This window comes from Gracilinanus agilis, chromosome 1, assembly GCF_016433145.1.
Source record: "Gracilinanus agilis isolate LMUSP501 chromosome 1, AgileGrace, whole genome shotgun sequence".
NCBI lineage: Eukaryota > Metazoa > Chordata > Mammalia > Didelphimorphia > Didelphidae > Gracilinanus > Gracilinanus agilis.
This window is the reverse complement of record NC_058130.1, coordinates 335,925,878-335,952,006: the sequence shown is the minus strand read 5'-3', so window position 1 is coordinate 335,952,006 and position 26,129 is coordinate 335,925,878. Positions and strand designations below refer to the sequence as shown.

Here is a 26,129-nt window from a genome sequence, read left to right as displayed (position 1 = left end):
TATTTAATTTGTTCCTTCATTTATTTACATGTTTTCCATCTATTTTCAGAAAGGATGAGATTGTATTTTACAATCTATGTTGCAGAAAAGCAGTCTGCCTTTTTTTTTTTTGGCGCCTCTTTCTTACTTTACTAACATATTCCTTTAATGCTACCTTGAAAACACTTTTATTACCCTTTTCTACCCAATTATTTGGTGGATTCACATTATTAAAAAAGCCAGAGGTCCTCAGCAAATATTTTAACTAATAAACAACCAAAATAAAAAATACACAAATGAAGCATCCATTAACCAAAACATCACGATTGGGAGAGTAAAGAATAGTCACAAAATGAAGTTGCTGTTTTATGTACAATGTTCTTTTTTTGGTTCTATAATGTAATGGAAATGTTTTTTTTATTTGGTGTTCAGAGTAAAAGGAAAAAAATACACAATATCCTAGAAGTCAGTCCTTAATGGAACCTTAGAAGACTATTTAATCTAGCTTTCTCATAAGAGAAAATTAAAGACAAAAGCTATTAAATGATGTGCCCCCAAACAATAAAAACCTAACAATCTAAAACTCAGAAACACTGCTTAACTGCATTATTTCTATTATCAATCTCTTACTAGTAGAAAAGTGTTAACATCAAATCATATAAGAATGAAGCTATTTATTTCTAAGTGTATTATTATCTAAGGCAAAGTTTAAATTAAGAAACTTGCTACCTCCCAAAATCCAGAAAGTGAATTGTTTGGAGAAGGCAGCCATGAAGATGCCAGCAGGAACCACACTACTGCACAAAAGATGAAGAATGAACTTTGGGATGTGCTAAATTGAACCATGGGGGGTTGAATGCATTTATTTTGAATGTACACTCTTATGCCAAAGGGAACTGCCCCCTATTTTGTTCTTTTTCTCTTTTGTTTCCCCTTCAACCCCAAATTATTGTATATACCTCTAGTGAAAGTTATGTTTGGTTGTTTACATGATCCATTGGGGTGACTAGTCTCCCAAAAGATCTCAGGGGGGAATATGTAGTTGGAATTTTGTACCCCAGGACTACATTCTCCAGTATTCCTTTCCTCTGCATCCTCATGTACATGTTTACATTTGGTTATTAAAGGTTTCTGTGACCATGCCCTTGTTATTTTTTTTCTTACTAACATGCCTGGAGAAAAAGGCGCGCACGCATGCATGCGCGCGCTCTCTCTCTCTTTCTCTCCTTTCCTCTACTTTGGATTATTATTAATAAAGCTTATAAAATAATTTTTCTATTTGGATATTTAATTTTAATCTTACATAAGGGAAGATTAAGAAAATAAAGGCCAAGTTCTTTATTCTCTATCTAATGTAATGCGGGAATAAAACTTTTCCAATTTGAGAACCTATATGAGCTTGTATTTGGCAGGTTTGAAGTTGAGTGCTTTTGTGAAAAGTAAACAATTCAACTTGCAGTTAATCAAGACTAGGTTCATAGAAACTGCATTATCACCATTACTTAGATAAGGGACAAATTACTTTAATTGGACCCTAATACAAGGGTCTGTTATGAATTTAATCAATTGGACTCTAATACAACAAGGACCTGTTATGAATTTGTTCTTTACTCAGAAATTTTTATATACATAGGATTTTTTATTTTTTAATTCTGATTTTGAATTTTTACTTTCTCTCAAAGTTTAATTTTTCTTCTTTTTGTATTTTTGGTTTTTCTTTTGATAACTGACTCATATACCCCATAACTCAACCACGTATCCTGAGCTGATCTGGGTGTTGGTCAACACCCTTCTCGGGGGGGATTGTATATATTTTCATAAAATCCACAATTTAAAATTTTGTTCAAGAAAAATTTCAAGGAAAGAAGCTTGCTAACTCCTTGAATCCAGAAAATGAACTGTTTGGAGAAAGATGCCTGAAGAAACCTACACTGCATCAAGAAGACCCAGAACGAATTTTGGAGTGCAAATGATTTTGAATGTAAACTTTTATGCCAAAGGGGACTGTCCCCAATTGATTTTTTGTCAATGTCCCTACCAAAATATTGGTTTTGCTCTCTCTCTCTTCTATTTCTCTCTTATCTCTAATTATTGTAATTTCCTCTTAGAAGGTACAATATTATATACACCTGTAGTTAGAAGATTTTTAGGGGTACAAGATGATTATGTCAAATGATCAATTGGGGAGACTAGTCTCCCAAATGATCACAGGGGGGATTGTGAAGATGGGATTAACTCTCCCCTGCCCATTTTTACATTTAATAACCAGAAGTGTATACACCCCACTTAAAGAGTATGGGGAGGTCTGTGATCCACCTGTGCCATAGTGGGTGATGAATCAGAATCAACTGACTGCTCCCTGGGCAGTCCTAAGCAAAACTTTAACTGTAATTGGTCCACATAAAGTGGAAGGAAGGCACAGGAAGTGACAAAAGGAATGGTCTTTAAAAGTGGCAAGAGGGGGGGCAGCTGGGTAGCTCAGTGGATTGAGAGCCAGGCCTAGAGACGGGAGGTCCTAGGTTCAAATCCGGCCTCAGACACTTCCCAGCTGTGCGACCCTGGGCAAGTCACTTGACCCCCATTGCCCATCCTTACCACTCTTCCACCTATGAGCCAATACACAGAAGTTAAGGGTTTAAAAAAAAAAAAGGAAAAAAAAGTGGCAAGAGGTGCAGCTGGGTAGCTCAGTGGATTGAGAGCCAGGCCTAGAGACGAGAGGACCTAGGTTCAAATCTAGCCTCAGACACTTCGTAGCTGTGTGACCCTGGACAAGTCACTTGACCCCCATTGCCTACCCTTACTGATCTTCTGCCTTGGAGCCAATACACTGTAATGGCTCCAAGACAGAATGTAAGGGATTAAAAACAAACAAACAAACAAATCCAACCAAATGCAAATTTGGGGAGATAGACCAAATTTTAAATAAAATAAAAATATAAAGAAATAAAAGTGGCAAGAACTTCCTGTGACAAGGTCTTTTGCCTTCAATTTGAACTTGAAGGAGCTCCGGCTTGGGACCAAACACTGCTCTTGGATTTTTCCTTTAGAACTTTCACCACATGGGTGAGTGAAAAAGACTGACTCCTCTTTCTAGCTTTTCTGAGAGGTAGTAGTCTCCAGAGAGGTTCCTTGTCTTGGAGGAGGCCTCATGGCTAAAACCCTTGTGTAATTTACCTCTGGGTCCCCTTTACTGGGGCTTCTGAAGCCCCACCAGGTTTGGACCAGGATGGAATAATGATCTCCTCTCTCTGATTTCCTTTCACTCTTTCCCCTCAATAAATTGCTAAAAAGTCATTCTGACTTGAGTAATAATTATGACGACCACATTCCTCATAAATTTAGTCCAACCCTTTAATATTTTACCCCTCACACTATAGCATTTACTTCAACCTCAACTTTTTTCACTGTCCTCATATGCCACTGTTTCTTCTGCCTAGAAAATAATTTCTACAAATAGACTACAGGGTCATGTTGGTGAACTTATGGCACATGTGCTAGGAGGCTGCTCCTCTCCCCTTCTCCACAGCACCAGAGGACATTTCTCCCATCACCCACCCCTCTGTCCAGTAGCCCAATAGGAGCTCTTCCTCTCTCCTCTGTCTGAGGTAAGGGGGCAGTTCACATGTGGCATGAGGGTTACAATTTGGGAACTTCTAATTTGGGTCTCTAAAAGGTTTGGCATTACTGCTGTAGGGGAAAACTGAATTTACTAGTATAATACAAAAGTACAAGTAACTATTCCCCTAATTTTTCTGTTTGGATGTTTACATGTTGGATCTTACATTTTATTTAAAAGAATGGCCATAGAGGGGGCGTGTGGGTGGGGGAGCAGCTGGGTGGCTCAGTGGATTGAGAGCCAGGCCTAGAGATCCTACCTTCAAATCTGGCCTCAGACATTTCCTAGCTGTGTGACCCTGGGCAAGTCACTTAACCCCCATTGCCTAGCCCTTACCACTCTTCTGCACTGGAGCCAAAAGTATTGACTCCAAGATGGAAAGTAAGGGTTTAAAAATAAAAATAAAAAATAAAAGAGTGGCCTTCTGAGTGGGTTTTACATATTAGAGTTTATGGCTTTTTTTATCTTTGATCCAAGATCTTATCTTTAACCTAGGACTCAACAAATGCCTGGCACCAAGTGGCATGTGCTATATTTCATCATGGCCCCTGGTAGTCTGGGTATAATCTTCCCCAAAGCTATAAAAAGTGCACTTTATTCTTCTTGCTCATGAACAATAGTTTAAAAAGTAAAATTTCCCAGGACCAGAAAGCTCAACTCACTAGCTGTAGGGACTCACTTAAGGCCCTCCTTGGGTTTTTCTACTGCCACAGCAAGGGTCAGGCTTGGACTCCTGGTGCAATAAAAGGGAAGACCCTGCAGCAAGATGCTGCTTGTTTCCCACTCTTCACATTCCTAGATTTTCTTTTTCTTTGAGAGATTAAAAATTCACCAGGCCCACCAATTCTGGGTCTTTAGCCTAAATTAAAAGCAAAATTGTGGAGCTCTATTTAGTCACTCTAAACATTTACTCTTCAACAAAATAATCTTGCAAATTCAAATTTTCTACTTAATTTTACCCCTTAGAATTTACTAATTTTCTAACTACAAAATTTCTATGGGTAATAATGAAAACGAAGAACTACCCTTTAAATAGTATAAATACATTTTTGAACCTCAAGAAAGCACAATAATTCAAAGAAGATTAAGAAGGATATGTAGAATTACTCAGATCAGAATGTCTGATATCCTACTTCTAAATTAGCATAATGTTAACTCTAGATCCATGAAGTCTAACTTACAAACTGACTTTAACTGCAAACATTATTTTGACAGTTTGAAATTGTGGAAAACACAGATAAAAAGGCAGGGTTTCAAAGAAAAAGTGTTTCTATATAAACTTATATAACAAAAAATTAAACACCATTCTACTTAAAATTCTTTATTTTTATACTGGTTAACCTAGATAAACTTTTTCAAACCCACTGCCTTTTACTCTTTAATTATATCAAGGTGATTTCCCCCACACATAAAGAAAAAGTTTGATTTTCTTACCTTAAGGAGAATGATATCTATCTCTGAATACTTCATACCATTTACTAACACAGGAATTAACCTATTAAAAAAATTGAGATAAACATGAAACAAGTACAAAAGTATGGTGTTAAAAATATTCTTACAATTTTGTAACAATTACCTTTTTATTATAGCAAAACTAATTGTTAACACCCAAAGTAACATTATTACAAATTTTTTACTTGATATTTAATCAGAATCAGAATCAACCTTTGAATACTTGACCTTTTTTGTTTTAGTGCCAATTATCCCTTATAATTCAAATTCATTTCTTGGGGTCTCAATGGCATGAAGGAGGTTATGGTGGTGGTGCATATACTTCCTGAGACAGGTACATAAGCACCCAGAAACATCTCAGATACTGCCCTTTTGTGATATCTTTCTCCCTTTAAAATAATATTTGATTTTTCTTACTCTGGAGTGATGAGGGCAATAGAAGAATGTGAGCCAAATTCAAGAAAGTCTTACTCTTCCAAATCTTCATCACTGAGAAGGCCATTAAACACTTAAATAATACAATGGAACAATTTTGTATACTTTAGCTCATAAAGAGATAGGAGACAAAAGGAAAAAAAAGCATCCATTTAACTTTTCTTGAATGATTCCTTAAAAAAAGATTGGGAGAGAAAGGTGTTCCAAATCAAACCCTTCCCTGAATTTTAGGGGGGAAAATTAATAAAGAGCTGACCAACATCAGATATGAATAGATAGCTATAGCAACATAATTTTACTATTCGCAACCTAATAGAGCAACCTGTTGTATTATCAACAATTAATACAATAATTAATACATTTTATTATTTATTATTTATAATTAATATCAACAATACAATAATTAGATTTACAACTATTTTTACTCATATTGTTCTGGTTCTATTTTAGCATAATATCCTGTCATGTAAGTCTTATATTTGATATTACTTTATCTAGTTAGAGACTCTGAATTCATATTTTTGAAAACTCTGCCAAGCTATTTCTTAGACATTTATCACAAAAAAAAAAAAAAAGTCACCAGTCAGGTGGATGAATAGAATAGATTCAAGGTTATCTAATGATCAAAAAGACTAAATGTAGGGCAGATGAGGTGGCCTCAGGCACTTTCTAGCTGTGTGACCCTGGACAAGTCACTTAATTCCAATTGCCAGGCTAATACCACTCTTCTGCCTTGGAACCAATAGTTAATAATGATTCTAGACAAAATGTAAAAAAGACTAAATGTTCAAGAATAGAGCCCTGGCAAAAGCCCTAGAAGAAGAGCATGTGGAAGGACATTGTAAGAGGAGTAATTCAACATGTTCAAGGTTGCCCAATTACAAAATGTTTTAAATACTGACTATGAAGGTAGGTTATCTAGCTTCTTCTTGAATACTTTTTAGAACAGAAAGCCATTTCTCCTTATAACTGAACCGAAAGCTTACTTGACAGAACATTCTACCACTTCTAGTTTTATTTTCTAGAACTTTAACAGAGCCATAATCCCTATTCTGCATAGCTCTCTTTAAATATTTGAAGCATAATTACCACTATCTCCTTCTTAAGCCTTTCCTAAACCCATTATTTCCTTTAATTATTTCCTAAAGGGTGGGGGAAAGCATACTTTGTTCTAAAGAAACTTCATTTCCAAAAGTAGAAATGCATTGAGGCAATCCCTGACAAAGAATGCCTTCTTCCTCCTTGACCCCTACAGACCCAGAGCTATGGAAGGTGGAATGACATTTCTCAAACTGCAGGTAGACTGATTTTACTTAACTCCCAACATTAAGCCTCAATTCTAAAGGAGTTATGGAATATTACTTCATTATAGGTAAACCTAGATTTACATACTACCTAGCACATAGTAGACAAGTATAACAAAAGTTAAGGGATTAAATGGAAGTGCAATTAGCTGGTGATAATGTGATGTCTTTTTTGGTACAGGTATGCTGCAATGCTAAGAAAAGTGATCTTTCATAAAAGCACATATAATTAAACCTTGTTCATTTGAATTCAACCAGTTTAGAACTTGTGATAACTTTGCCAAGGATGAGCTTAAATTTACTTAGCAACCTTTTTTCAAAAAAATTTGCCACATAATAGTTTTTAAAGAGTGTTTTAAATAGCTGAGAATTTTAAAAACCACTTCATACTAGGTAGCTGCTAGATGGCTTGGTGGAAAGAGTCAAGCCTGCAGACAGGAAGTTCTGGGTTCAAATTTGACCTCAGACACTCTCCTAGTTCTAGGACCCCAAGGAAGTCATTTAACTCCCATTGCCCACCCCTTACCAGTTTTTCTGCCCTAGAACCAATACTCAGTATTTATTCTAAGACAGAAGGCAAGAATTTAAACGACAAAAAACACTATATTACATACAAAAGCAGCATCTATGTCATAAGAGTGAAATCATTCACTAAAGCCAAGTACTAAGACTTCAATTACCCATTTTTTTAGCTTAAAATTTTAACATCTTTTGTTCCTGTTCTTTAGAGTTGCTTATTTATTTAACAGGTATCATTTACAATATATAATGCTTTAAGTTTTTCAAAGAGCTTTTACAAACATTATCTCTTTTGATCCTTATGACCTTGGGAGATATGTCCATTTTTTAAGCATGCAAACTAATAAGCATCAGGACTTTAGATCTTCCTGTCTCCAGATCCATTTCTATATCCTTTGTACCATTTTTCTATACCTACATCTATTATGTTTCAGTCTACTCACACCTAGAATGTACTGTTAACCCTCTGCTGTTTTAAAAATAAGAAATGTTTGTCTGGATTTGTTGTGAAAGTGAAAGTTTTCCCTCTAAAGAACTTTCAGATAACCAAAGATAGGGAGAAGTTCTTAAATTAGGGTCCATAGAAATCATGTCTTTTTCCCCCACTAACCTTTAATTGAAATTCACTTTCATCAAATCCATAATTCTGAGAAGGGATTCATAATCTTTACCAGACTGCCAAAAGGTTGACTGTTCAGAGCCAAAAGAATAAACCATCCAAAAACCATGTGTCTTTGGAGGGGCAACATGGCAGAGAAAAGAGGTTCTCACCTGTCAGGAGGACCTGGTTTCAAGTACCACTTTGGGCATTAACTCTACAACCCTGCAAAATAACTTAAAAGTTACAATATCATGAACCTCATTTCTCTCACCTGAAAAATGGGAGTATATAGGATCCCCCTCACAGGATTGTTGTAAGGATCAAATAATGTATCAAGAAGTTTGGAAACCTAAAGTGCTATATAAATGTAAACTTTATTTGGATATAGTTTCATAATTAAGACTTGCCTTTTTAGTTGAAGATGGAACTGGTGTTTAGGTTAGAATTAAAATGAGCCTACCTTCTCACAGAGCCCAAAAGATACATGTGAGTGGCAAAGTGAAGTCAATGAAGACTAAAGACTCACCACAAATCATTCAGAATAATTTACTACAGAATGCACGTACGCACTGACACGCACACGCACACACACACACACACGCACACACACACACCCCACTGAAAGATTATTACCCAACTTGAAAACAACTTCTTAAAAAATTTGTATTTTTAAAGTGCTAAAAATAATTCCTTTTTAATAATCACTCTACTAATTTTCCAGGAACCATTATCAAATTTATTGGCTTCCTCTATGTAGAATCCAAAATCCATCCTAATCTCTCAAATCAAGTTTTTGCATTCTTGTCAAATAACCTTCTTGAAACCTGACTTTCTTCACATCTATCCCCTGCTCAAGGACCTAATTAATATAGCTTTTCATCTTCAGTTGGATGAAATTTAAATTCTTCATCTTAATTTTCAAAATCCTGCATAACCTAGTACCATATTAACTCACTTCTTGCCTACAAACAACCTGTCAGGCTGGCATCCTCATTGCCCCCTGACTAACCATATTCATTTTTAAACTTTTACATCTTTTTTTAAGCTATTGCTCTGGTAGGAATATCTCCTCTTCCAATATATACTATTGTTATGGTTCAGTCAATTATCTCACTATTCCTTTCACCTTTTTATCTGCTAACTAGAAAAATTTCTTCCTCTCCCTACCTTTCCCTCTCCAATTCAAATACCATTCATCGTTCAAGATCCATTTTAAATTCTACCTCTCTAGTGAAGCTTTCCCTAATTAAGTTCACAATGGTCTCTCCTTTATTCCAACACCTATGGAATTTATTGCGCCACCCATTTTGATAGTTTGTCATACATTATTCCTTGTTTCACATTATTGAATGATATACATAGCAGTCAAGTGCTAAGGATACAAACACAGAAACAAAATAGTTCTGTCTAAGAGTTAGCATTCTAGCTGGGATGCATGTTATAGCCAAAGATAAGCATAAAACATGGTTGAGTGATAGAGGCAAAATAAGGTATCTAGAAAAAAGAGCTCCAGGAAGGTTAGAGGAGAAGAGAAGCATTTATAACCGTTCCCACCCCTTTTTTGGGGGATGGAACAGAAGCAGGGAGAAAGCATGTTAACTAGGCATATTTTGGGCAAGAATTCAAATTCAGTTTGTTATTAACATTTTTGCACTTACAGATTATTTATACTGGGTCTTTATAAAACAAAAACAAAAAACCTCAAATTCACCCAACAATACCAAAATGAACAAGGCAATGATTATACTGACTCAAATATTAATGGTATGCAGAAATTACACATACTTAGAAAGATGTCTACAGAGCACATCTTTGCAGATTGGCTGTTCAGCCAAAGTGAGCCAAAATTCACAAGCTTCCAAAGCTACATTTTCATCTTGATCTTGGGTCCTCTGAAGCATATACTATAAAAGAAATGAAGTTTATGAATATTAGTTTATATACAGTTAAAAGCCAACTAAGTAATGATACACCTGTGTGAATCTGGACAAGTCACATTACACCTCTATAGTTCTGTTTCCTCTTGCATAAAATGATTCAGGCTGGGCTAGATGATTTTTTAGGTTTTTCTCCAGCTCTAAATTTATGATTTCACATGGCACAGAAGAAGTATATTAACTCTTATAGAAAAGTTCTAAAGCAAATGTGTCTAAAGGTAGCATGAAGAGCTCTTTGGATATGGAACCAGAAGAAAATGGTACACCCAGTTCTTATTACTTTTGTGACCATGGGTAAGTCATTTAACTTTTGACTCAGTGACTAGGTAATATCTAAAGCTCCTTCCAACACTTCTGACCTATTTCACATTATGCAATGTTCCTGAATTAGATACTTAAATTTTAAAAAATCAAATAATACTTCAACTTGGCACTTAAATAGTTCCATTATATTTTCATGATAAAAATACTCTATAATATTAATAACATAACTGCATTTGTGTGTATATGAATTGTCAAATTGTATTTAAGATGAAGTTTACTTTTATCTAAATGAAAGACTTACCTCCACATAAATACCTATCACAAAACATCTCAAAATTATACCTTAATATGACATTTAAAAATTAAAAACTTATCTCCCCATCTCTCTAGGCTAAAAATGTCGTGTGTCTGGCCCTACAATGATTGGTGTGGAAGCTTTCACCTGTTCTGTTTCACTTTCTCCCCTCCTTAGGCAAGGTAGCACATGCATTCTAGCCATTCTCCTCTTCTCACCCCTGAATGCTTCTTATTACTGCTGTGTGAAAATTCATGTTGTCATTGATGCCAAGTATAAATAGTTAACAAATCAGATCTACGTTAGAGGAACATTCCTGGGTTACCAATTCAACTGTTCTCTCCCTTCTCTATACCCCAAAACAAAACTACTCAAGTTATTTTTCCAAACTCAAACATCACAATTCCTCTTAAAAATAGAAATAAGGGGGCAGCTGGGTAGCTCAGTGGATTGAGAGTCAGGCCTAGAGAGGGGAGATCCTAGGTTCAAATCTGACCTCAGACACTTCCCAGCTGTGTGACCCTGGGCAAATCACTTGACCCCCATTGCCCACCACTCTTCCACCTAGGAGCCAATACATAGAAGTTAAGGGTTTAAGAAAAATTTAAAAAAAAATTAAAAAAAAAAAATAGAAATAAATTAAAAACCTTCCACATCTGCTTCTAGGATTTCCCTTCCAAAGAGATCATTTAATGGATTTCTCTCCAAACCTCTACTCAATCTGAAATTTTCATAAATGACGGCTACCCTGGACAACTACCAATAACTTCCTTTTCAGGTCCCATTGAATTTTTAAAGGAAATCTTTTAGGTAGACCTGGATTTATTCTCTCTCACTATATTACTTGATCCTGGAAATGGCTTGGCAAAGTCATTCTATTCAACTTCTTGATTCACTCTATAAGTAATTCTAAATTCTACTAAATTTTCCCAAACTTCTTTCTCATAAGTGCTCAAATCTCCCCAATTACATCCCTTAAAAGTCAAATCAAATCTAGGTGTATATTAATTACCTACTTATAGTGTTTTAATGTTAGCAAAAAGCTTTACAAATGACCTAATTCGATCCCCTTAATAGCTTTACAACTGTAGGTAGAATCAGAGATCATTTCTATGTTAACGATTCTCAAAACCCCAACCTCCAGACTGGCACCTCCCCCTATATTTATTATGAAAACCATTAAGAAGTAAAGCTAACAAGTCACAGTATTTCCAAAAGAAAGTATTTCCAGATCTTTTTTAATGGGAAAGAGATGTCACAAAATTAAATCATTGGTAATTACCTCAACTATATTATGCATATGAGGAAGTAGGCGATCCATTCGGACTTCAAGTAACATCACAAGAGCCCGACATACATTTTTACGTACTTCTGGTTCCTCATCACCAGCCAATGCAAACAGATTCTATTACACGAGAAATAAAAATTTTAAAAGATTTAAATCTCTGAACAGAAAGATAGTTTGTGTATAACAAAATAAATTTACACCTAAATCAAAACTAAATTTAAATACATTCAAATACACCAAGTGAAACCATTATTTTCTTCTTCTTCATACCTCTGTTGAGTTTACCAAATTTTACTACCTTTTCCAATAACCTAACAAGACAGAATGACAATTTTTCTTTTTCAAAACATTATAATATATTCTAAAAAAAGTAGGTAACCTAACATCTACACATCTTTTAAAAATTCTATTTTACCTAATGACATTGTCAAAATCAAAGATTTTCCCTCTAGACTTGTACTTCAAGACTGTCTCTAATGTGCAGTCTTTAAAAGTTTCCTGAGGATCAAAAAAGATTAAGTGACTTACTTGTCTATGTTCACACAGCTAGTGCCAGAAGTGGGTTTTGAACCCAATTCCCTGTATTTTATCCACTATGTCACCTACTCACATATTTAAAAAAAAAAAAAGATTGCTGGTTGTCTGGAGCTAATATAGAAGAGAGGAAAGAATGTTAAATTTGTTTATCACAAATTCTGGGTTCAAATTCCACCTCTATCACTTTCTGTTGTGACCTTGGACAACCTCTCTTTTCACGACCTCTCTGGGTCTCAGTTTCCTCATCTTTAAAATGAGGAGAGGAAGAAGGGGAAAGTGGTTCAGGACTTTATGAAGAACCTTTCATGCATGAAAACTATATCCTATTTCTAATTAAACATACATACCAATAAATTGTAAAAATCGAATCCTAGGAAAATTTTTCAAAATGTATTAAGTCTCATATTTATATACATTATGATAATTTCTGAACAAATGCAGATCAACTGGACACTTTAGAAGATATAGAAAATTAAACCTGGCTCAAGGAATGTGGTAAACTCTTACCTTAAAACAAACTCATAGGAAATTTAGTATCTCTTATGAGTAACTAATGATTTTATAGTTTTACTTGATTAAAAGACTATTTGTTGGCATTTATCCCACAACTGCATAAACCAACAGATATTTCTATTTCTTAAATTGTAAAAAAACCCTAAAAGACAAAGCTATTTTTATTTAGCATTAAGTGAAAAAGTTATTCTCCAAATTTAAAATAGTATGGCTATTCTCATAAGTGTGTAAATGGAATTAGTTGGAGCCCATTAATAGTCAAAAATCTACCCATCCTAGGCGTAGAAATGATGTAATCCTAACCTCCCTTAGTGGGGAAGGGAGACGAGTTACCCACAATAAGTAACAAATCAAGAATAAGGGACCGCCCCTTTGGGCAGTCCAAATCACTGTAGAAACTGCCATTTGTCCATTTGAATTAGAGGTGGATCCACAGGAAGTGATGAAGGACACTATCTCTTTAAGTATGTTACTCACTTCCTGTGGAGGCAGTTGCTGTCTCGAACTGGGAGCAGAAGCATCTCCTGAGACCACAGAAGGCTTACACTCTGTATTGTCACGTGGGTAAGTTAGGCTGACTTCCTTGGCCTAGCTGGGCCCCTTCCAAACTCTGCCTATCTGGCTGTTGGGCCTTGTGGCTTACAGCTTCATTTATTTAGCCTTTTAACCTTCTCTCTCCATCCAGGCCTTTGGCCTGGACTAGCCTCTCCCTTTCTCTTTATTCCTACTTTTTACCTACCAGATTGTAAATAAACTCCTCAACCCGATGCTGACTTGGGTCTGATTTAATTACGGAATCAACTTGAATTGTTGATTCCTGGCGGCCACACATTTTAATATATATCTATATATACTTAAATTTTCTTTCTTACATAAGAGCATAATGAAAGCAGTTGCAAAAATTATATAAAATACAGTAGATTCTATATAGAAATTCTTTCTAAAACCAAACTTGACACATCAAAGGTACAAGTATCTGCCACAACTTTGTCAAAAAGCTTCACATTTTCTGAAGTTGCAGCTTACTGACATTTCCTAAAATGTGGAACCCAGAACTAACACAATCAGATTACTGATGCTATACAGTAAATACTTATGATGAGTAGCTGAAAAGTGTGGATATTTTTCATCTACTGTGGATGATAAAAATATTTCTCCCACACCATCAGACTAGTGATCCAGTTGAAAAGCACCTAACTTTTGGGAAGTACAGAAAATGTGAATGACTTTTCGTTTATGAAGACTACAGATTTTACAAACTATGCAAGCACTACACAGTGCAGCAATTGCAGATAGAATAGGGATGATGCAACTTGTGATTTTTCATCAATACTGTTTTTGCTTTCCCTAAGGAAATTCTCTCTCCTAATGAAGATCAGCACCATTTCTGCAAACTAAGTGTTTTGGAATTACCTAAAATATGGTGAGAACCTGGGTGACCCACCTAGGACAATTCAGTCCATCAGAACTGTGGCAAGACTTGAATCTGTTCTTCCTGGCTTTGAGACCAGTACTACACCATGTCGAAGAATTTGACAAATTCCTTATTTACATACCCTGTACGGTATAGTTTTGTTTTGGAAGCAACTTCTCTGTGTGTATCTTATCACATGTTATAGAATTTCTTAGTTTCAGGCTGCCCATAAAAAAGTAATTTTTTAAAAATAGTGGTTCTCATTTAATATTATAGTTAGGTATTTTAATTGAAAATATAATTTAATTATCCATTTGTAATTGATAGGCTATTGATAAGCTGAAGAAAAATGGTTTTTGTGAAGAAAGGTATGAATGAAAACTTCAAGATCATGACATGGGAACCAGTTGAAAGAATTGGGGAGTTTTGGTCTGGAAAAGTGTCTGTAAGATGGGGTGAGGAGAAAAGGACATGTGTGCCCAAACTGCATCTTCAAGTCATGTGCGACTCCCCCCTCTCCCAAACCTTACCCCAGAAAGTAGAGGAAGTGCTCCCATTGGGTGGCTGGGTGGAGGGGCTGAGCATTCAAAAATGTCCTCTGGTGCTATGGAGAGGGGGAGGGAAGGGAGCAGTCCCTTCAGAGCCACACCTTCATCAACAGAGTCTCCAAATATTGGAAAGCCTTCTCCAAGTATAGGAAGGTCAGTGATAAAGAAAAGAAATAATGAATTTGTTCTACTTGGCTCCAGGGGGCAGAATTAGGAACAATAGGTACTTAGTTATAAAGAGGCTTGAAGTAAAAGTTGAACTTAAAACAATTGGAACTCTTGAAAAGAAGAATGGACTATTTTAACATGTGCTAATAATTACCTCTCCTAGAAGGTTTTAAAGCAAAGGTTGGATGACCATTTGTTGAATGTGCTAGAGAAAAGATTTTCAAGATACAGGCATTTTTTCCAACAAGTTTTCTTCAATACCTGGGGGTGTATGAACCTGTTTTTTAAATATCAGGAAAGCTGTACTTCACAATTGTTTTCCTTTGCAATTTTATGCAATTTATGCACTTACTGACATCATTTTGAGAAAAGGTCTATATGATCAGTCCACCAAAGAGGTGACCCCAAAACCCTGCATAAAGGTAAGAAGCACTGTTCTGAATGTGATCTGGTTTTCCTACTTTTCCAATTTCATCTCCTAAAGTACCATTCATTACTATTTTATATAGTACATTATATACAGAAGGGAACTAAAATAGTTACTATTTAAGCACAAGTGATATGAAAGTTCTATGTAGTAGTACTGGGTTATTTTGGAGTGAGTGGGATTGATATTAGGGAAGACTGCATGGAAGGAAGAGATGGCATATGAACCAGGCTTTGAAGACTGGGCATTCTAGGCACAAGAATGGTGTCAACAAAATTTCTGAACATCTTTAATAGCAAAAATACTGAGTTTGGGGCCCTTGAGGCTTTTTAGGATAAGATGTGGACATTTTTATCCTCTACTATTCCTAACAGTTGCCTCGATTCTGGAAGATACAGAGTTGAAATCATCAAAGGGCAGCCCTATTAATAGTGCATGTTCTCAGATCACTAAATATTAATTATGACAAACTCTCTTAGACTCTTTCTTCTTTCTTATAACTTGGTCTATTACCAGTTTTTAGGACTGTTACTTTGGTTTTGAACTGTTTAAGTTTTTTTCTTCTCTTGGATCCAGTTCCTATCAATCACCTTTGATTTAAACGAAATTCTATTAGATGCAAAATACTGTGCTAGCCCCCAGGTTATAGTCCCTTCTCCAAAGGAGTTTGCAGTCTAATGGAGTTACAGTATGTAAAGTTCATAAAATTTAAAAAACAATTTTTTAAGAAGAAGAGAGCAATGGGGGGAACTGAGAAAGCCTTATCAGAGAAATCAGCACTTGAATTAAGATTAAACTCTTAAAAGATGGAGCTGACTCAGGGAAATGGAAAAGTCAAAATTAAGAGTACAACTAGCAAACCAATTTGGCTAAAATACAGAGAGCATGAAAGGGAAATCATGAATGGGAATAATATGAAATACTGTTGGAAGTGTTGGGTTCAAAAAACCTAAAGCTGGGGAGTTTATTTTATCCCTGAAGCAATAAGGTTTAAAGGTAAAGGACTTAAAGGGAGTATCATGTTCAGACCTCTGCCTTAAGATTATTTTGGCAGTTCTGTAGGAGACATAGGAAAAGAGATAAGAGTTAAAGCCAGGAATATCAATTAAGAGTCTTTTAAATGTCCAGAGCATGGCATCTAAGTTTAAAAGAGGAATGATTACATTTGTCTAGATGCACTAACAAAAGTAAGGTTGTTTCTGAGCTAAAAAATTTTTTTGATAAAGTTATTTTTAATGGGAAAAGAAGTACTGAGCTCATCATCCTTTCAGTGGTAAAGAGGGCTAACCCCAAGAATTATTTAGATAAAACTCTTATATGTTAAAAAAGCCCTCTATTCTCCACTTCACCCACTCTGAATGAAATAGCTGTGCTAAAAAAGTATAACCTCCCCACATTTTTAAGGTAACATGCCAATGAATAGTCCGTTTTAAATAAAGAAATGTTGTTCTGTTCCATCTGATTTAAAAAAAAAAGATTAGAAACCATTGTCTGTGCCTCTACATATTATGCAATGAACTTGGATACCATTCTGTTTCAGAGAGAATGTTAAAAATATGGAAACCAATTGATTTCTAGACATCACTGTTATCCACACATGTAACATTAGTAATTTTCTCCCCAAAACAATTGGTTGCAAGCTTTTTTCCATTTTCTTTCTCTCGTAACTCAACACTGTTTTCCTGAAAAGATTCAGGATTTATTATCTCAACCTTGCTTGTTTCCCACCCCCCAAATCAATAATCTTTGAGCTACAAGTCTACAATACTATCTTTTTGACACTGGACCTCCATTATGCATATTTTAGTCTTGAGCCAATACAATTGCCTGCAGGTCTCAAGAACAGAATGAACTTTATTTGTGAAGGTATTTGAGGTAATACTAGGTACTGCTGGGGCCTACTTGCTCCTCAAGATCAAAATTGATATCAAAATCCGTCTAATCATAAAGAGTTGCTAAGGGTAAAAATCAGGAAGGTAGATATAACATGTCTTAAAACTTAAGCTTAACTTAAAATTAAAAGGAACTTGAAAGGAAGTAAAGCTCTCTCACTTGTTTCAGGTCCACTATCTTATGATTGGGCTAGTCAAACAAAATATTTTACCCGAGTTTGTCTATAATCCACATACCTTTGAGAATAAATCAACTCGCAGAAAAGAACTACAATAACTAACTGACCAACAAAGACAAGATTGTCCTAGGTCTATGTTTTCATGATACTGACAAGAAATACTATTCTGGGTAGTGGGCAAATGGGATATCAGAGATTGTGCAAAAAATAAATACACAAGAAAAATGGCCACTCTCAGTACCTAATGCAAAAAGTATTTGGAAGTGGGGGTGGGGGGGTGGTGTGGGGGGGAGGGGAGTAGTTAGCTAGTTGGCTCAGTGAATTGAGAGCCAGGTCTAGATATGAGAGGTCCCGAATTCAAATCCAACCTCAGATACAGTCTAGCTGTGTGTGTATATATTTCCCCCCTTATCTACTGTGACATGGTATAAGGAAACATTTTGTATTTTAAAAGTCAATTTACTCGGGGCAGCTGGGTAGCTCAGTGGAGTGAGAGTCAGGCCTAGAAACAGGAGGTCCTAGGTTCAAACCCGGCCTCAGCCACTTCCCAGCTGTGTGACCCTGGGCAAGTCACTTGACCCCCATTGCCTACCCTTACCAATCTTCCACCTATAAAGTCAATACACAGAAGTTAAGGGTTTAAAATTAAAAAAAAAAAAAAAAAAGTCAATTTACTTAGATTAGTTGATTTAAATGATTTATGCCAGACAGTAAATAAGTTTATCCAGAATATAGTTTCCTAAATTAAAAAAAAAAAAATTTCCCTCCAATGTGGAAGTTAAAATGCTCATAGTCTGCTTAACTACCCCTAACAGGCACAATTATTTATTCCATGGTGGTCACCAAAAATGATAGCAGAGTATTAGCATAATTGAGGGCTTAACAAGGTAATGGAATGGATAGTGTGATCTTCAAGTTCAAATCTGGCCTCAGGCACATAACTATGTGACCTTGGGCAAATTATTAACCCTTTTTACCTTGGTTTCCTCATCTGTAAAACGAGGTGGAAAAAGAAATGGCAAACCAGTCCAGTATCTTTGCCAAGAAAACCAAAATAGTGTCAAAGATTTAGATATGACTCAACAAAGAGAAACTGAATACTATAATTTCAGCATTCAACTTAGAAGAGAGGCAGGCACCCCTATGAACTGCTTTAGCTACTTATACACATGCTCTTTTGTCCTGATACTCAGTATTTTGAAGGAAAAAAAATGCATTCTGGCCTTCATCATTTTAAGATCAAATGATAAGAATAACTAAAAGTGGCTCTTCAGGAGACCTCTGTGGATAGGAAGGAAAGCCAAAAAATTAAGACTCCTATTATAAATGGGATAAATAAAGAGAATTAATACAAAGTAAATATAGGAACCTTTGATGAAAGGCTGGAAACATTATGATTACAAAAGGCACAAGTAAAACAGAGTATACAGATCTCACACTGTATTTCCATTTTCATATTTAACTTGCACTATAAAATAGTAATAAAGTTATATCAAATATTCCACTATATTTTATCAGAAAGTCACTTTTTTCTTTAAATGTCACTTCTGCAATCTTCTTCTTCCCTGCTTCCATCCGATCCATATCTGATTTTTAAATTAACATCAATGGAAAAAATTGGATTCAATGGACCAAATTATTGTTCCTTTAATTTTGAGTCTGCAGTTCTTATAAAATAAAAAACAGGGGGCAGCTGGGTAGCTTGGTGGATTGAGAGCCAGGCCTAGAGACAGGAGGTCCTAGGTTCAAGTCCGGCCTCAGACACTTCCCAGCTGTGTGACCCTGGGCAAGTCACTTGACCCCCATTGTCCACCCTTACCACTCTTCCACCTATGAGCCAATACACAGAAGTTAAGGGTTTAAAAAAAACAACACCAAATAAATGAATGAATGAATGAATAAATAACAATCTATATGCAAAGAATCGGAGATGAATATAGGAAAGGAGATCATTATAATTTCTATAAGCAACCTGAAACATACATGAACCACAAAAAAAAGGTTTAATTAGGCAAATTATGCATTTCTAAAAATACATGATATTTAATTCATATTTTCAAAATGAATGACAAAGGTGTAATCTCCTAAAATATAGCTACAATTTGGGTAAATTATAGAGAAACATCATATAATGCTACTTATTACATTTTTAAAAAGAATTTTTTTCTTGTACTTTTCTTATTTTAACTGCTGTAGAAAGGAAGCATGAAAATATTTAGAAACAATCGGTGTATAACCATTACAGTTTGTACTGCAATTATAAAAAATCTGTAAGAAATCCTAAAATGTATTATTACTATGCACACTTCAAAAACAAATAAAAAAACTTACCTCAATAAAAGAATCAATGTGTAACATCAGAGCTTGGGTTCTACTGATGATAAATTGATTAACACATGCAACAGCATGAGACCTAGAAGTATAAGTAAAAGTTTGGAAATATACATGATTTTATGTATCAGAAATGAAAATAAAATTATAGCCAAATACTACATTTTAAGAAATTCTGCCCATCACATTTTAAAAAAAAAAATAACCTTTCCTTCTTACTTAGAATTGATACTGACTATTGGTTCCAAAGCAAAAGAGCAGTAAGGGCTAGGTAATTAGGGTTAAGTGATTTGCTCAGGGTCACATAGCTAAGGAAGTGTCAGGCCACATTTGAACCCAAGATCTCCTGATTCCATGTCTGGCTTTTTCTCTAATAAGATATTTAATTCCCCTCTTCATATCTCATCAATTGAGAATGTTTTGGAGTGTAACCTAGAATTAGAATCTCCTAAGTAACCTACTTAATTTTTTTGATACACATTTCTCTTAAAGCCTTCACAGAACTTATAGAAAATGCTTTTTGATTCACAAATTAAAGGGTTTTAAAAAGCACTAAGCAAAAATTATTAGCTCAGTTCTCAACTTTATTTTTTAAATGGCAGTGAATGTAAAAGTTAATTAGAAATCACTGACAAGCAAAAAGTATCCTGATACTCCTAATTATAATACACAAATGTTTGAATTGTAAGGGGCCTTAGAAACTAAGTTAGTGCAATCCTTTCATTTTACACTTTTGAAAACCTCAGTCCCAGAAAGTTTAAAATTTGCCCAAGAAAACAGGGTTTCAATATGGAACATTTCTTCCAATTCCTAGTATGTTCCTTTTATAAAGTTACAACTGCAAAGTCTCTTTCTAATAACTTAAATGGACAACATCAGAGTTGTCCAAAATGTCTGAGACTACAAATAGCTAAAATGACTTGAGTTTGGAGGAATAACTCTAAGCTCTAACTCTAATATCAGGCTGTTTTTGTAAGTCTTTGCTTTTTAAAATGGTCCACTGATAATTATACCCTGCCCCCTCAAAAAAGCAGGATGTGGGAGAAAAAACATACTTGTCATCAGCATTTATTAAAGGCAATTACTATAGAAAGCTTAACATTTATAAATCTAATAAAAAACACTGGGATGAAGTGAAATCATAAATAGCTGTAATGAACAGCTAGCTAACTGATATTGTTATTTAGTCTATTTACAATAGGGAAAGCTTTTATATTGTGTGTTAATGGCTATAAAAAGCGAATAAAGGATTCTTATTTATGTTCAGTGAATGGTTAATTTTTTTCTTTCAAATAATACTTATTTGTAAAATTAATCCACCTAGTTATACTTCTAAAAAGAATTACATCAAAATTTAATACCTCACTATTTTCTCTGTAATATTTGAGATTTACTGGCTGTTTTACGCCACTTCTGACACTTGGCTATAGGGTATTTAGCAGCGAAGTTCTAAGATCTACCATAATCCAATGCCTTTGTACTCTCCAGTTCAAAAACAGTCATTTGCCAAGCAAGTCAGTTCCATTGAGCATGCTTCTATTACATACATACCAATATATTATGTAGGATAAAAAAAAAATCTGAAGCTAGTCTTTGTATTCCTTCTAATTAGCAAGACATGTTAAACAAAAAAAATCAAAGATAATTTAAGTAAAATATAGGCTCTATTTGTCTTATAGCAAGATATTTGGTAATTTCACCCTTAGAAAATAGCTGTAATCCCTAAAATATTTTTGGAAAAAGACTTGGAGGGAATAAAAAGACTTGAAACTACTCTAGTAATATGGAATAAGGCTAATTCACTTTATTCCATGAGTGATACCCTGAAGCCTTTATACTAAGCATATATTTAATTGCTATTTTGCACACTTAGCTATTTGGTTTCCTAAAATAGGACAAAATAAAGTATAAGAAAAAAGGGAGACCAAAAACACCTGTGACTAACTACAAGAAATAAAATATAGCAGGGCTTTTGGACTATTTGGTGTAGGGGTAAATGGAGCTAAACATTTCAAAAAGCTCTCAGGGCACCACTGTATTATAGTGAAGCATAATGACTGATTCAAATAAGTAACGGTTAAGTTAAATTAAATATCTCCCCCTTATTAACTTTAGAGAATATATTCTGACACTCTATAATTAGAACCTAGTTTAATAACAGGAGTTACTCTAGAACATCAGCTTGCATAGTTATGGGGGGAAAAAACATACAATATTAAGCTTTAATAGATTAAAAATGAACTAAGGCTTTTGGAACATTCTGTACGGATAGACATAGTTGCATAAAATCCACCCTCATTCCCTAACATACTTCCAAATATTTACAGATAAAGCACCTTTTCATTAAAAACCAATTACAAAAGCTTCCAATATAAATATGTAGTCAAAAAAATTTCCATATGACTGAGTTTCAGTTAAATGTAACTTGTCCATCAACAATTATATTGTACTTAAAGGATAGTAGATCTATCTCAGTTTTCAATGGGGGATTACGGGAGTTGAGTAGAGAATAGGAGAGAACTGGATGTATTAAAGTATTGGGAGAGGGAGCAGAGTATAAAAAGATGGTGGAGGATGAAAAGACAAATGTGTATAATTTGTATGTTTTTTTTTTTCTTTAAAGGGGAAAGAGAATTTGGAGTTTAACAGCCAAAAAGGTAATAGGTTCAAAATAAGGTTATATAAACTTTCTTAAAATTTCAATATTATATTTAAATATACCTTATTTTGGGACTACTATGTTTGAAGAACTGTAAAAATTTAGGAATCATGATGTTGAGTGGACGGTCTAAAACATCACTATCTAAAATTTCAGCAGAATCTTCACATATTTTCTGAAGTGCTCCAAATGCTCCCTGCAAAAGACACAAATTCAAATATTAAAACTATATTTTTAAAGAATGAAATTCATGTTAGTTAAAATATTATTTTGATATTTAATGTTTATCTTCAAGTGCAATCATTATATTTTCTTCTTTTATAACCTAACAGGAAGTCTGAAAGTACTGTGCATTTTTAACAGTTAATTGAAAAAAAAATTTTTAAGTTCACTTTCATGCAGTATCTACCTTTTTTGACCTGTATTTTTCACAAAGATTAATTAGTGAAACATAGAGGGGAAAAAAACTTCTAATTTCATATTTAAGTAATATTGAGTAGTTATAGTTTAAGAAAAATTTAGGCAACTTTTAGCTTGAATTAAAAATATGTATTGCGGAAGCAGCTGGGTAGCTCAATGGATTGAGAGTCAGGCCTGGAGATGGGAGGTCCTAGGTTCAAATCTGACCTCAGACACTTCCCAGCTGTGTGACCCTGGGCAAGTCACTTGACCCCCATTGCCTACCCTTACCACTCTTCTGCCTTGGAGCCAATACACAGTATTATTGGCTCCAAGACAGAAGGCATGGGCTTTAAATAAATAAATAAATGAATGAATAAATGAAAATATGTATTGGGGGGCAGCTAAGTGACTCAGTGGATAGCCAGGCCTAAAGACAAGGAGGTCCTAAATTCAAATCTGGCCTCACAGATACTTCCTAGCTGTGACACTCCCCCAACCCAACCCCTCCCCCCAACCCCCGCCCAGTGATCAGCCCTTACCACTCTTCTCCCTTAGAATACTGGTTCTAAGGCAGAAGATAGGGATTTTAAATAAAATACTTATCAGCATTCATTATAAATACAATCATCTAAAATTTTTTTTAAATTTCCTATACACTATATAAAATCTGATGTATTCCATAATGCATACAATCAATCCATTTCTACATGATTGGGATATTTAAATCATCTATGTTATATGTAGTTATACTTCCAGAAGGCTATTCACAAACTCCCTTTCCTTTATAAGGAATACAGTTTTTTTTCTTTAGATATTTTAAGTATACAGGCTCAACTCATTTCCAAATGTATTATTAATTGGTCAAAATATAGTAATTACTTTGAAATTTAAACATATGTTTCTACTAAATGTGTTTGCTATCCAAAAAAAAAATTTTGGTTTTAGATCTCTTCTGGTCATATTTTCATGGGTATAATCTGGAAATGCTATGGGAATGACTCAGGAAATGACATGTAATATAAAACTTTATGAAAGTACTAAGGAATAGATCAGTGATGGGCAAACTTTTTAAAGAGGGGGGCCAAAGGAAAGGAAATGCTCATCTGTCAGTCTGTTTCTAAGGCAACTCTTTCGAAGTTTCATTGTATTGTATCCTACTCACTGTATTCGTCAGATTAGGAATAATGTCACAGGGCTGGATAGAATATTTCAGGGGGCTGCATCTGGCCCATCACTGTAATAGATTTAAATATTTCTGCCCAAAATATTTGCCATGCCTGAAATATGGCAAAGCTTACTCCTAAGAATACTCAAAAGGGATTTGAAGGAGAGCAGGAAGGCCACAGTACTGAAGAGGGGTATATACATATATGCATATGTAGCTAAAGCTTTTTTTTTTAATGACCCTGTAAAACTTTCTGCTTTTCATCTTAACCTAAGAAATTACACAGGTCACCATTAAAATTAAAAGTAAACTGCCATATTTTGTGCAATTTCTTTCCTTACCTTCCATCCTAGATTCAATGCTAAGTATTGGTTCAAAGGCAGAAGAGCAGTAAGGGCCAGGCAATTAGAGCTAAGTGATTTGTCCAGGATCACACAGCTAGAAGTATCTGAAGCTAAATTTGACCTCCCATCTCCAAGCCTCTCTATCCACCGAGTCCCTTATTTTGTCCAATTTTAGACAACAGATCATAAAAAAGACTGGATTCATATCTCAAGTACAACAAAATACTTTTGGTACAAGTATATTTTGCTTAACGAAAATATTAAAAAGAAATGCATAATCAGAAAATTAATTTTGGGCTTTAATTGTAGAAGAAATATTTTTAAAACATTTCTTTCAAAAGGTTAGTAGTGGGCAATAAAGTATAACACCTGAAAGAATTATATTGACAGACCTCTAACAATTTATTTGACAATGAAAAAAAGTCTTAATGTAATTTAAGCATCCTTACTTCACACGTATTATAATCTTCAGAATCCAACAAGCTACAGAGCTTTGGCAAGAGCTCAGGCCAGTTCTGTAATTCCCCCTTGGAGGCAATGGTTGTAATCAGAATACCTTGAGAAGAAAAAATGAATTTCTCTTTAAAAAAAAAAAAAATCTCAGAAACATTAAGTTATACTTCTTTTCCTTACTTGGACACACATATACACACACTCGCACATGCATGCACATATGCACACGTGCACACATACATGCAAAAACCTGTCATAATTTATGCTTGAAAGGTGAAGATGAAGTGAGCTTTATTGAAGTACATTTGCCCTTTAGTTTCATTCTGCCATGAACCAAATTATCATTTGTAAGGCAAAAAGCCCCAAACAATACACCTGACACACAGAACACAACAGAAGAGTAGATAGTGGAGGGCCTTCCCTCTTCCAGTGCCAGCAGCCCTTGAATGATCAATGTTAAACAAATGAAATCACTAAAGCACTCTTTTCTCTTAAAATACATCCAACTTTCTATTTGCAGAGGGAAAGAAAAAAGTACATAATCCATGCCCTCGAATATTGATAGCACACATTCAGATAGCATTTTATTTTTAAAGTCTTTTAAAGATCCTCACAAGTTTGCTGTAGTGTAGGTAGTAATACACATTATGCCCTTTCCAGAAAACTTAAAAAAAAAAAAAAAAAAAAAAAAAAAAAAGAATTTCAAACAAGTTCAGGAAAATTAAATGTCTTGACCCAAACTGCTAAAGATGCAGCTTTACCCAACGATAAACCAGAGCCTCTAAGACCAGCTCTTTCCACTATATAATACTGTCCCTCTTGGCCTGTAGCTGAAGGATTGCTCCAGTGTTATTCAAAATACAAAATTTACAAAGATCTAATGTCTTCTGGGACACACTCCTTAAAAGCTTATTTTTAGCCATTGCTGATTCATTTAACAACAACAAAGTAAAGATCCCTTCAGTCTTCTAATTCTACTTAACAGAATTTAGAAAAGCCCTAGAAGCAGTCACTATACCAACTAGAAGATCATTTCAATAATTTAGTAATAAATGAAAGATGCTCTGCTTGCCTCCAATATCTTTGAAAGATTTGGTTCATTAGTTCAATAGTAAACTCTAAGTGCAGTGTCCTGGTATTTGAATCAGGAAGACCTGGGTTCAAGGTCTGTATCTAAAGCATACTGGCTGGGCAAGTCATTTAATTAAACACAGTGCTCCAGAAAATTCTTTAAGACTCGTAAATTGGAAAGACAACACTGATCTGCATTAGTAAAATAGCATTCCTCATCAAGAAGCTCCTTACAAAGATGAAACTTCATATTCAGAATAAAAAACCAAAAAAATAAGATGGAAAGATTAAGTTGGAAATGACCACCTGATCTCAAATTATTCCATAATCAGAAAG

General features: G+C 34.8%; 1 protein-coding gene across 1 annotated transcript in view; it reads right to left on the bottom strand.

The window, feature by feature from the left end:
* TNPO1 (transportin 1) overlaps positions 1-26,129 on the bottom strand; it is a 76,064-nt gene that overhangs the window by 34,085 nt on the left and 15,850 nt on the right. The window contains exons 4-9 of the mRNA XM_044680757.1: positions 24,719-24,825; positions 22,421-22,554; positions 19,700-19,781; positions 11,685-11,807; positions 9,692-9,810; positions 5,030-5,090 (exon numbers count right to left, since the gene is read on the bottom strand). Coding sequence (XP_044536692.1) covers positions 5,030-5,090; positions 9,692-9,810; positions 11,685-11,807; positions 19,700-19,781; positions 22,421-22,554; positions 24,719-24,825 — 626 coding nt within the window. The remainder of the gene's footprint in view (positions 1-5,029; positions 5,091-9,691; positions 9,811-11,684; positions 11,808-19,699; positions 19,782-22,420; positions 22,555-24,718; positions 24,826-26,129) is intronic.